The sequence below is a fragment of the Petromyzon marinus genome, chromosome 40 (genome assembly GCF_048934315.1).
Source record: "Petromyzon marinus isolate PM22_M1 ecotype Great Lakes invasive population chromosome 40, UKy_Petmar_22M1.pri1.0, whole genome shotgun sequence".
NCBI lineage: Eukaryota > Metazoa > Chordata > Hyperoartia > Petromyzontiformes > Petromyzontidae > Petromyzon > Petromyzon marinus.
The window spans coordinates 3,575,071-3,588,056 of NC_133706.1; the positions used below are offsets into that span (position 1 = coordinate 3,575,071).

At 50.0% G+C, this 12,986-nt stretch overlaps 1 protein-coding gene and 1 long non-coding RNA gene across 2 annotated transcripts in view; one reads left to right on the forward strand and one right to left on the reverse strand.

The window, feature by feature from the left end:
* Positions 1–7,227, reverse strand: part of SQOR (sulfide quinone oxidoreductase) — a 26,734-nt gene extending 19,507 nt beyond the window's left edge. Inside the window, exons 1-2 of the mRNA XM_032968572.2 lie at positions 7,119–7,227; positions 665–1,002 (exon numbers count right to left, since the gene is read on the reverse strand). Of these exons, the coding sequence (XP_032824463.2) occupies positions 665–928 (264 nt within the window). The 5' untranslated portion in view covers positions 929–1,002; positions 7,119–7,227. The remainder of the gene's footprint in view (positions 1–664; positions 1,003–7,118) is intronic.
* LOC142930511 (uncharacterized) lies at positions 7,217–12,150 on the forward strand. The gene is made up of 3 exons (XR_012946447.1): positions 7,217–7,291; positions 9,767–9,910; positions 10,792–12,150. It is a non-coding gene; the product is annotated as an uncharacterized LOC142930511 (long non-coding RNA).
* Positions 12,151–12,986: the final 836 nt, after the last annotated feature.

The window sequence follows — 12,986 nt, forward strand, 5'->3', positions numbered from 1 at the left end:
TTAAGACATTATTATTTACTTGTTTATATATACACATGGCCAAACATCACAATATAGGACCACAGAGCTTGGGCAATTGTTGGTAGCGTTGGTTCCGGCTGCCTTCCCTCTCCCGTTTGTCTGTCATTGTTCGGTCATGCCCCTCCGTGTGAAACCTATGCACGTTATAAATCCTCCACCAATGATTGTGAGATGCAATTTGCATGAATTACACTGGTAAATGAAAATAATAATTATTATCATATTTGTGGAGTGGTGGCGCAGCGGTTCACGCACTTAATTGTATACAAATAAAATACTCCCTTAATAGGTACTCGCTAACAACAAATGCTGTTAGCCAGCACCTATAAATGGTCGGCCGGGTGCTCAACAATGGTGACTGTGTCCAGCACCACGCCCGGCCACCTTTATTGACTGGACATAATTTCACACTCTGCACCAGGTACTCATTATGTGAGGCCAAGTCGACCCAGGCAAGTGTCCATCCGGGTTCAGACACCACCGCATGCCACCGGGACTGCGGCACTCATCTCGTGTCCATCACGCCAATGCGATCGTGCCGATACCGGCCACGTGTGGGCGCACGGGGATCCTCGCTCGCACCGCAGCCACGAATTGAACCGGGGTGCGCGAGGCAGTCGCGGTGCGTCCGTGAATCGGGCACCTCGCTCGGCTCCATGACGGCCACCTTGCCCGAGGACCCCAGCTTGCGCCGCATGCGGGCGGCCATCGTGATGCCGCCCGTGCCTCCGCCGATCACCAGCACGTCGTAGTAGTCTCCGGCACTCGCCGAAGATGACGCGGACGAGGAGGGGGAGGAGGAGACGCCGGCTTGGCCGCCATGGCGGGACGAGGCCGGCCCGTGCAGCGGGGTGGCTCCCAGGGCCCCAGCCGAGCGGCGGAGGGCGAGCGTGCGCAGCGCAGCCATCGCTGGGGGGAGTGACGGTGGCAGCGAGCGGGGGGCCACTTGGTGGTTGCGAGTGTGTAGTGAGCTGATGCTCTCTGCTCAGCCACAAATGAATGCAAACATACACAGTCATATTAAAGTTGGCTTTTCAATTAATTGGGTTGAAATCCAGCTCTGCGAATTAAATATTCAGATTTGATTGACATGCGACAAACAAAAAAAAGTGAGGCCCTAGTGCGAATAGAGAGGCCTCGAGAAGCGACTTCAGAGGTAGCTCTGCGTTGTCATCTTCTCGGACCATTCACTGACGCAGGGTAATGCACTGCTCAGCTGCAGAGTTGCAAAAATAAATGTTCTTTGTCACATGACAATGCCAACAGCACAAGCTGGAATAAAAGTGTGGATATCAGAATATACGATGGAAAACTGAAGGGATAAATTCTAGCATTTGTTCTGTGTCCAGTTAGGCTGGGGTTAAAACAGCTAAACAATTCTAGGCGAGGAAAGAACTCACCAGGAAGATGCTTGTATGTATCTTGACCTTCTTTCACACCATACCCAGCCAACTATGCTCATCGGTGGTGTGGGGGAAGAACAATATCTTTGTCCAGGCTGGGATTCCAAGCTAGAACCAGAGGTGCTGGCTTGGTGTTTAAGGTGGTGAGAGTTTACGATCGCTCACCGCCATGCGGAGTGGTACTGTGAACCTTGTAACGATCGTTTTTAGTGCGAGTGTTCGAGAGTTGGCACGTTCACAATGGACAACATCCTGCTCACTCGAGACCCACCGATTCAAAGTCCAGCGAGCAAATGTGACACTCAGCTCACGTAAGCACGCACAGACGCACCAGCACAAGTGCACACACAAAGACAAAGATCCCCCGTATAGCCTGAACAGACTGAAGCAGCAAGTGCTGTTAGCGAGCACCTATGAAGGCCGGAATGACACACGGGGAGTGATGTGGCCAGCGCCACACCCGCCCACCCGCCTTTGCCTTCCTCATGGCGATGTTGACAAGTCGCACCAGGTACGAATCTGGATAATCTGGAAAATAATCCCATAAAATCTCTTCTGCGGCCGTAATTGAGTTCACTCAAGGCGTGCTGAGCCGGGGCGTCTTACGCAAGCCAAGTACTGTAATGTCACCGTACGCTAAATGAGTCAACTGAACAAATTAGCACATCCAGTGAGGGAAAAAAGTATTTGATCCCCTGCTGATTGTGTACGTTTGCCCACTAACAAATAAATGATCAGTCTATAACTTTAATGGTAGGTTTATTTGAACAGTGAGAGACAGAATAACAACAAAAAAATCCAGAAAAACGCATGTCAAAAATGTTATAAATTTATTTGCATTTTAGTGAGGGAAATAAGTATTTGACCCCCTCTCAATCAGAAAGGTTTCTGGCTCACAGGTGTCTTTTATACAGGTAACGAGCTGAGATTAGGAGCACACTCTTAAAGGGAGTGCTCTTAATCTCAGCTTGTTACCTGTATAAAAGACACCTGTCCACAGAAGAAATCAATCAGATTCCAATCTCTCCACCATGGCCAAGACCAAAGAGCTCTCTAAGGATGTCAGGGACAAGATTATAGACCTACACAAGGCTGGAATGGGCTACAAGACCATTGCCAAGCAGCTTAGCGAGAAGGTGACAACAGTTGGTGCGATTATTCACAAATGGAAGAAACACAAAAGAACTGTCAATCTCCCTCGGCCTGGGGCTCCATGCAAGATCTCACCTCGCGGAGTTGCAATGATCACTAGAACTTTGAGGAATCAGCCCAGAACTACACGGGAGGATCTTGTCAATGATCTCAAGGCAGCTTGGACCATAGTCACCAAGAAAACAACTGGTAACACACTACGCTGTGAAGGACTGAAATCCTGCAGCACCCGCAAGGTCCCCCTGCTCAATAAAGCACATATACATGCCCGTCTGAAGTTTGCCAATTAACATCTGAATGATTCAGAGGACAATTGGGTGAAAGTGTTGTGGTCAGGTGAGAAACAAAATGGAGCTCTTTGGAATCCACTCAACTCGCCATGTTTGGAGGAGGAGGAATGCTGCCTATGACCCCAAGAACACCATCTCCACCGTCAAACATGGAGGTGGAAACATTATGCGTTGGGGGGTGTTTTTCTGCTAAGGGGACAGGACAACTTCACCGCATCAAAGGGACGATGGACGGGGCCATGTACCATCAAATATTGGGTAAGAAACTCCTTCCCTCAGCCAGGGCATTGAAAATGGGTCGTGGATGGGTATTCCAGCATGACAATGACCCAAAACACACGGCCAAGGCAACAAAGGAGTGGCTCAAGAAGAAGCACATTAAGGTCCTGGAGTAGCCTAGCCAGTCTCCAGACCTTAATACCATAGAAAATCTGTGGAGGGAGCTGAAGGTTCGAGTTGCCAAACATCAGCCTCGAAACCTTAATGACTTGGAGAAGATCTGCAAAGAGGAGTGGGACAAAATCCCTCCTGAGATGTGTGCAAACCTGGTGGCCAACTACAAGAAACGTTTGACCTCTGTGATTGCCAACAAGGGTTTTGCCACCAAGTACTAAGTCATGTTTTGCAGAGGGGTCAAATACTTATTTCCCTCATTAAAATGCAAATCAATTTCTAAAAATTTTGACATGCGTTTTTCCGGATTTTTTGGTTGTTATTCTGTCTCTCACTGTTCAAATAAACCTACCATCAAAATTATAGACTGATAATTTCTTTGTCAGTGGGCAAACGTACAAAATCAGCAGGGGATTAAATACTTTTTTCCCTCACTGTATATACTGAACGAGCTGATACAGCTACAGATATCTATAGGGCGCCAGAGTGGCGAATTGTAATCTTCCATGGCTGGTATGAGAAGGAGGTTGTGGGGTCGATCCCCACCCTGTTATAAATTTGGAGTTTGCATGTTATCTCTTCCCGTGGTTGTGTGGATTTTTCTCCGGGTCCTCCAGTTTTCCCCTCCACCATGTGTTTAGATTATATGTCTGCTATACATTTCCAAATGATAAACTACTTTGTTGTGTTATCATTTGTGGCCAGGTCACTTCAGAAAGAGCTTTAAAAGAAAATGTCACTGTACCCTGAACGAGTCAACTGAACTAATTTAATGTACCCGGTGCACTCACTTTGCATATGTGTAGTGACGTAGAATTGGTCACTACGGAGCAAAGCGCTGGCTGCTACCAGGGAAGGGGATCTGCAGCTTGAAGCAGCCCTGATTGACAGCAGACCACGTGATAGACCCGAGAGGGATCTAGGGTAAAGATTACGGAAGGGACATGTTGAGAGTCCGCTCGTAGGTTCCAGAAGGGGAGAGTGGCCGGGGCAGTGCGAGGCCACACTAACAGGATAAAAGGGGACCCTGAGCGGGAGATCGGGGCCGTCGTTTGGAGTGGGATCCCCGTCGTCATCATCGTCGTTGCTGTTGAAGATCGTCGCCATCGCCGCTGTCGTCTCGTGCCTTCGTCGCTGTCGTCGTCACTTGATAATTGCGCTGCTAGACGGTAGTTGGCTGTCTTAGTTCAGCGCCGTCAGTGTCAGATGGCTAGCGTTGTGTTGTAGGCTAGCAACCAGTGTAGAGTTGCGTTTAAGCGAGAGACAGAGCGTTGTGTAACAGCAGCGTGTGTGTAACAGTGTGCTCGGTGTTTAATTAATGAATTGCCTCCAAGAAGTTACGTCTCCAAGTCAGTCACTACATATGTACAGTGCTTAACGAGCTGATACAGATGTCTTTAGGTAACAAAGTCCACATTAACAAATGTCTTGGCGAGATTTGACCTGCGCTCATTTCAGGCCCCGAGTCAATGTCACATTCCTATGGTCTGCGAACAAATCACCCTGAATGCGCCCCATCTCGTGGGATCTTGCAAGCCGAGCGGAGGTAGAGCCAGGATGTACACTTGGATTGTAGAATACCGAGTGCAGTCAGGCTCGCCCATAGGGGGGTGCGGGGCCCAGGGCAAATCCCGCTGTGTGCCCCCGCCCCACCCTGACGCCTTCAAACGAAGCCTGACGTATTACATCTGATACCGTGACATAAAAGCGCGGGGCCCTCCAAAGTGCGGGTCCCAGGACGATCGCCCTGATTCGCCGGACCCTAGGGACAGCTCTGGGTGCAGTCACCGGTGAGGTAGGCGCCAGCCACGAGGTGGTCGGAATATTGGGAAGCAGAGCAATGGATTATTAACCCATTGGTGCAGAGGTTTTTGGGCCATTACTCCCTCAGAAACTGACTTTGTTGACCAACATATTTCCGTTAATTAATTTACGTTAACATAAATGTACACAGGGGTTGGGGTCGCACGTTAATCCTGGTGGAAAGGACGCAGGGGATGACCCCTGCGATGGCTGTGAGGGGCTTGTATGTGCCGGGTCCACAGTTACTTTTAGCACCAAACGGTCAACCTAATTGCCCCCCTGGGGCTTAGAAAGACCACTCGCTCCTACCATAGAATCTTGAACCTATCCGTGCGAATCTCCCAAGTGTTACACCCTCTGCAAGTGTGGTGGGTTGTCTTTGGGTAACAGCAAAAAATGTTCCTCCCACATGAAGCCAAACTCTCTCAACTGAAAACGCTCAATTACTCATGGGATTGGCCAAACATCCCAATGTAACAGGACTCTGTGGTGCCACGGCCTCGAATCCACTCTGCAAGCACTGCGACCCCACCCCCCCCTGGCCCCCGTACTGGGCACACACATGCAGTGCACACACCTAGTGTCCTGGCGGGGGATTTCTTGGCACAATGAGTTTTCATCCAAAGGGTACCTATGAAGAAAGTCCCACGGTTTCCAGTGCCAGGGGATTGGCTGACCCTCGCAGGACAGGTTACATTGCGGTGCCCCTGAGTGGGCTTAATATTGTATGGGCGCAAAAAGGTTTACCACAATGAGCCATTCACGACATCGGGAGAGGCTGGTGTGGAATAAGCGAGAAGGGCAGACCATGAGAGCGTGGGGTCGGAGCGCCACAACCTCCCCCGACCCCCATACCGAATACACACTTGCCGCGGCGTTCGCGCGCGTCGAGAGGTAATCGCTCGCAGGTGCGAGCGCGTTCGTGCCCCCCTGTGTTAGCGATAGCTGTGGTGTACATGGGTGTGTGGTCCAACTACGTGTGGCCACAAGCCAGCAGGCACGAGTATGCCACTCAGAGAGGGCGCTAGCGCGGGGGGGGGGGGGCATCATTCAGTCGGCGGGGGCCTGGCGGGAGCCAACCGACGCGGTGGAGGAGGGAGCGGAACGGGCGGACGTCGCACCCCACCTGCCCAGCGGTGGGGTGCGACGTCGGGACCCACAACCCTACTGAAAAGGAGTCTTGAGCCTCGGTAATGCTTCACGGGTTAAGAGAGGTAATTGCAGTATTGGAAATATAGCACAGTACTGGCAAACCTCAACATTCCACGAAGCTATAATCATAGGTTTTTCCCCTTTTTTTCTGGCAACAAAACTGAAACCTTTTTACAAGGATTCATGTCTGCATTAACCACAATACCTGCAGTCAAAATACAAAAAAAACATACATTGATAATATATGCATTGTCCTTGAAACTGATTGGTCCACACCAAAGGGTCGGCTTTCTCTTGAGCCTCGACCCAATTGGTGCTCGACCAGATGACGCCAAAAAAGAGGAAAAAAAGGGGGAAAAACCCTATTATTATAATTTGGTACTGGCAAAAGAGGTCTAATGATGTAGATTCCACCAAGCCTCAAGCTTTGTAACGGATTGTACCTTCTTTATAACAGGCAGGCATAGGTTTGATATAGAGATAACACCACTGCGAGTGAGATAGAAACAGAGATTTAAAAAAATACAGGAAATATAAATTAAACCAAAGTGAAGAAGCACAGGAGACTTTACTGAACTCAAGCAAACAACAAAATGAGGCAGTGTGGTGTCCTCACGCAGCCGCTCACTCCCCCAGCTACTCACCCACCAACTCACTCAAGCACCCAGCTACCTAGCTAGCCACTAACGCAACCAATCGTGCACTCACTCAAGCACACGGATAGTCAGCTCACCAGCGAAACATTCACATCGCAACACACTCATCCAGCGTATCAGTCAAGCACCCACGCACCGACACATTCATTCACCCAGCCAACCACTCAATGCTGTCCTTGATACGCACGGTTGACTACGTACAGCGCTAAGGAAGTTCATATATACATACGCAAGATAAGGCGGCTCACCTGCTGAGCAGCAGCAGGAGGATGAGGTGGTGGCGACCAGCGTGTCAAGCGCTCGTCACTTAAACAGCAGCCAACACCCGGGGCCCCTCCCTCGGCCCCCTCGAGCGGCCTCCCTGCGGAAACGCGTCAAGCTGGGTGGGGGCTGTGGGTGGCGGCGGAGAGGACAACCCGAGGTTAAGTGACAGGGTGGGGAGGGGTAATGGACGAGTGTGTTGGTGAGTGGGCGAGTGTGTTGGTGAGTGGGACGGTGCTGGCATTGGGTGCCACTGGGTGGCATTAGGGTTGTGTGTGTGGATGAGTGAGTTGGTAAGGTGAGTGTGAGAGTAGGGTAGGTGAGTGGGATGATGGGGTAGGTGAGTGGGTAGTTGAGGGTGGGGAAAGTGAGTGGGGTATATGGTGGAATTGGTGAGTATGAGAGTGGAGTAGGCGAGTTGAGCGACTGGTTAGATGAATGAGTAGGTGGGTGGATTAGTCGGAGGGTAGGTGGGAGGGTAGGGTAGGTGAGCGGGTGAGTCGTTTCGTGCTTGGGTGAACGGATGCTAGGGTGCGTGATGAGCGAGTGTGCGTGCGATAGGGGGCATGTACTAATTTGAGGCTGAGTCGACCTAGCGGAGGTCCAGGACCGGTTCAGATAATCGTCACTGGTGTTGGTGACCGTGAACCTACTCCACTACCGCTCCGCACACGGGACTACACAAAAGCCACAGGTTGTGTTCACAGGTGCAGGAAGTCCTTCCCAATCTTCCTTGGGCCCCCTCTGCTGCCAGATTTTAATAACGCAGGCAACTGCTACCCGGTAAACATTGAACGTTGGGCGAACGTGAGCCCAACGATGTCCCAACGTTCGATGTTTACTGGGTACATCACGTCCATACTCTTTGGTTTTTTCGATAAAGTCACGTAGGAAAAAAAATAAAATAAATGAAGAACAACTAAATTAAATCTTTTTTTTTACCTACGTGACTTTACCGAAAAAAACCGAAGAGCATGAATCCTTGCAGTCACGAAAGCTTCAAATCTAGAATACATCACGTCCAGTTACATCAGACAGCAAGGCCTACATCATTGGCTAAGTCAACCTTTTGCCTCAACCCGCGGACCACTCACTCTCAGTCAACCCTTAAGTTTTGCAGACCATTATACCCCAATAACGCCGTTCTAAAAGTATTCCTCCTAAATCCCCAGTAAACACGCCAACGTTCATCCGGATTTCTCACATTTCTATAATTACACAGAAAATTAACTTATTTTTTAAAAAAACGTGTTTTACAAATTCCCTAAAACTCCTGGAACGCTGTGCCCTCGCTCGTCCAGCTCAAGGCCCACATCGCCACCTCTCCCAGCGTCGACTGCTGCAAGTTGGCACCTTCTGTTACACCGACTCCACTGTTACTGCACTCACAAGACTCATCGATGACAGATCTCTCCGTTGTGGACTCATCATCACACTCGTTGGCCTCAATGTCTCTACAGCCATCGGCAGCGTTAACCACTCTCTCCTCATTGGCCTTCTGGAATTTGACTTTGGTATCAGGGGCACCACGGTGGTGAGATGTTATCTCCCTCGCCTAGTATGTAGGAGGTTATGGTAGTCGGTCCCAACCCCGCATATTCTGACACCCCGTGGTCGCGTGGATTTTTCTCCAAATTAAGAATCAAGATGCGTTTAAATTATGTGGATGCTATAAACATTTCCACATGATAAGCCACCTCGTTGAGCTATCATTTGTGGCCAGGTTGCTGCTGAAAAATAGCTAATATCTCAGTCGGCTTTACTTGATAAATACAATCGTAAAATAAGTAACCTTAAGAAACTCCATTCGTTGCAAAAACATCTCGCTTGTTACGTCCTCGGCCCCTCTATCATCCTCATCTTGATTCCCACCTCACCTCCCTCCACTCCCTCCGCTGGCTTACCACCAGCAGGGTCAGCTGCAAGATCAGTTCCCTGCGCCGCCGCATTTCTACTTTCAGTCTGTCTACCGTATCTCTCTCTTCACGCCCATCATCTTGCACTACAGCTCACAACCTCCTGTCCACACCAAGCAGCAGGACCGGCACAGCCGGGTGACGTTTCTCTGTGCCAGCTCCATCCATCTGGAACGTGGCCATTCTCACCATCATCTTCCCGCTGCTGCTTATTCGCAGTAGCAGCAGCACCAGCGTTCAATCTTTGCCTGACTTTTTAGAGGCTCCACCTCTCTCTCGTGTGGCTTTAGAGCGACGCTGAGCCTAGCTCAGCGCCTCAGTCACAGTTATTTACGTCGGGGAAATATCGTGTGCATTACAAATTGCATTATTATTATTATCTTGAGGCTTACTGAACCTTTCTTGGGAAAACAAGTGGACTGCGTCTTAAATGGGGATTTATTTTTTATTTTGTTGTTTGTGGCTCCCTATTCAGCGTTGGGCCCTGGACAAATATCCCGTTTGCCCCCCGCCCTGTCCCGCAGCCACTAAATCTGACTCTGGTTTCACCCGGCCCAGCCCCACGTAGCTCCAGGCACAGAGTGATTCTAGAGCCTCCTTCGAGCCGATGTTTTACTTCGTATGTCATCGTGACTCGGCAGCTTACTTGTGTGCGGGCGGAATGTGCCAACCTGCTCACCTGGATGAGAGATGTGCCTGGTGTCTCTGCTCACGCACAGGACTTCCCATGGTGGTGGGAGCGTGTCGGGGGTGTTAAAGGGGCGATTTGCCCCGGTCTTCAGACAAAAGAAGGCCCCACAACAGGCCTCTACTTTTGTCGCTAATGACTAAGGGATGGCACGTGGAGTTCTCCCCTGAGCCTGGTGAGGATGGCTGCCTTCAGGAGCCTCTGAGTCGACCAGGTGTCACAACTCCACAAACCAGCGGTGCAGACACACGTGGCAAGTTGGGGGTGGCCTACACATTTCAAGTTTATTTTGATTAACAAGGTGGGAGCTCAAGCGAGATTAGCACGAGTGTCATATGCACAGTGAATGAGTGAGTGTGTGAGTGAGTGGATCAGTGAGATGGCGAGGTGGTGGGTGAGAGAATGACTAGGTGGGAACTCATGAGACTAGGATAGAGTCTCATTTGCAAACGTTTACCTAGGTCACCAAAATGACAAAATCTATTTCAAATAATAAAGTACAGCAAACAAAGCAAATAGAAACAACTGCGTCACATGAGAAATGTAAAATATCACACAAACATAAAGCAATGTTAACATCCTAATTCCCTGTTGCATAAGTCAGCTCGGATAGAGATGCATTTATACTGACCTTAGCGCAATTACAAGTTACTTCAGTATTAAACAGATACAGGATGACTTGTACGTATGTGTAAACAGACAAGGATATATGAGTCAAATGCAAGGCACACGACAGGGTTGGTGGCCAACACTATGCCTGGCCACCTTTGTCTCCTCAGTGACGATGTTTACACACTGCCGCAGCGACTCATTTAAGGCTGAGTCGACCGAGGGGAGGGCCCAGGATCGGTTCAGATAATCGTCACTGGTGTTTGCCACTAGCGGGAATATAACTTGGGTCGCCGGTATTGTAACGCAGCGTGCTAACCCGCTGCACTACCGCTTCCCATATAGGACACCCCACAACACCCACAGTGCCGTGTTTACAGCCACAGCCACCATCACCGCCACAGCCATTGCCCCCTCAACTCTCAGTCCCTCTTTGTCTCTCCCCAGACACGGTGAATTGACAGAAATGAGATCTGCCGCTGACAGCCCTCGGTGGAAACGGCCGTCGCTCTGCGGCGGCTCTCTCCTGTACCGGCGACACCAAGGAGCGTGACGGTGTGGGTTTGACCTCGTGACGCCCGCTCGTTCACAAAGACAAGACCAACGCTGACTCGGCAACATCGATCATGTTGGCTTTTAACAACGAAAAAATGCCTTTCCTTTCTAAACTAAATTGAGAAGAGCCGGTTTGTCCGTTTATTTCGGGTGAAGCCCATTCAGCTAGGAAGTTGGTACAACACTAGCCACCATACTACATGAGGAGGGAGAGTTTACAGGGGCTGCAGAGAACAAAAGCAAGGACAATGTTATATACATGGTGAATGAATACTACAGTAAACCCCCTTTTATTCGCAAGGGTTACATTCTTGACAACGCTCGAGAATTTTGATTTCACGAATTCAGAAACCTTATTCAACGGGAAAAATAGGGTTACGTTCCTGGTACGAGTGAGCATAAGGAGGAAATGGTAAATGTTTAATGACAATGACTACAATAAATAGAACATATAAAAAAATGTTTTCTGTGTTTTTTGGAAGTGGTGGTGATGGTGAGAAATTCGGAAGGAAGACTCCTCGGGAGACGCAATGAGAGAGGATGTGGGGTCCGACGTCCACCCCGCCGCCCTCGCTAGGCAGGTGGGGCGCGACGTCCGCCCGTTCCACTCCCTCCTCCACCACATCAGTTGGCTCCCGCCGGACCCCAACTGACTAAATGACGGCGCCCCCCGCGCTAGCGCCCTCTCTGAGGGACATTCTCGTGCTGCTGGCTTTGGAGCCACACGGAGTTAGACTACACGCCCGGGCACAACGCAACTATCGCAAACAAAGGGGGCCGTGAACACGCTCACACCTGCGAGCGATTACCTCTTAACGTGCGACGGTGCACACCGCAGCCATTGCTAACACAGGGGGCGCGAATGCGCTCATACATGCGAGCGATTACCTCTTAACGCGCACGCACGCCGCGGCCCCGCATTCACTCTCCCCGCGCATTCCCCCACCGCTACCCCGGGACTCGGCTTGCACACGCAGTCGCTCCACACAGAAATCACAGACACCACACCTATGCTCTGTGCTAACTTTTATTCTCCGCGCAAACCACAATCCCTTAAATTAAGCTGCCAAGTCGGTACTACTTGGGGGGAATATCTTGCGAGAAGAGCCTAGCTTACTGCCGTCTACACCCCTGCTCACTCAAGCGTCGTACCACGTACCTCGTAGTGGCACTCGCTGGCGTCACACAGACCGTGCGAGCGGCTGGAGAAGGCAGGATGGGCTGGGGGGGTCTTGACTGCCAAGATATTGAAGAACAAACCTTCCAACTGCCCCCAGGCTCCCCTTTTATCCCCCTGACTTTAATAGCCCGGGGTCACGTACCGCGTGGCCAATCGTGTGCCTACCTGTGGTTACAGCTCGGCTTTCTCCCATTTCTGTCCTTACATGTGTAGTGAGCGACTTCCGAGACACGTCGTGTAGAAGGCTTGTTATTTATTCTCACACTTCAAGCACAACACTGGCCGATACATCTATGTAACGTTCTACGTAGCTACACATAGCCGACCCGCTACGGGGAGGATTTCCACACAACTCTCTCATTGACACGCTAAGTTCTAGACCCTCCCCCTCTCTCTCTGCCCCCCCCCCCCCATATCTATTTAAGGCCTCGACACAGAGGCGTTATTTCTCTGTGTGTCTATGTGTGTGTCTCTATCTGTGTGTCTCTATCTGTGTGTCTCTGTGTGTCTCTCTCTTCTGGTGTATCTATGTGTTTCCGTGTCTGTGTTTTGTCTCTCTCAAATGTTGCAATCTTTGTGTAATGAGAGATGCGCCATCCAGTAGTTGCCAGAGGGTAACTGGGTACAGGCACTATTATGTAATCTTCTTTGGTTCTTTCGGTAAAGTCACGTAGAATGAGAATAAAATAATAAATTGATAAAATAAAATAACACAATAATATTCTCACGACGTTTTGGCCACCTACCAGACAGTCTCGCCCCTTCACCTGATGAAGGCCGCTTGTGTTGTGGCCGAAACGTCGTGAGAATATTATTGTGTTATTTTATTTTATCAATTTATTATTTTATTCTCATTCTACGTGACTTTACCGAAAGAACCAAAGAAGATGAATCATTGCAGTCACGA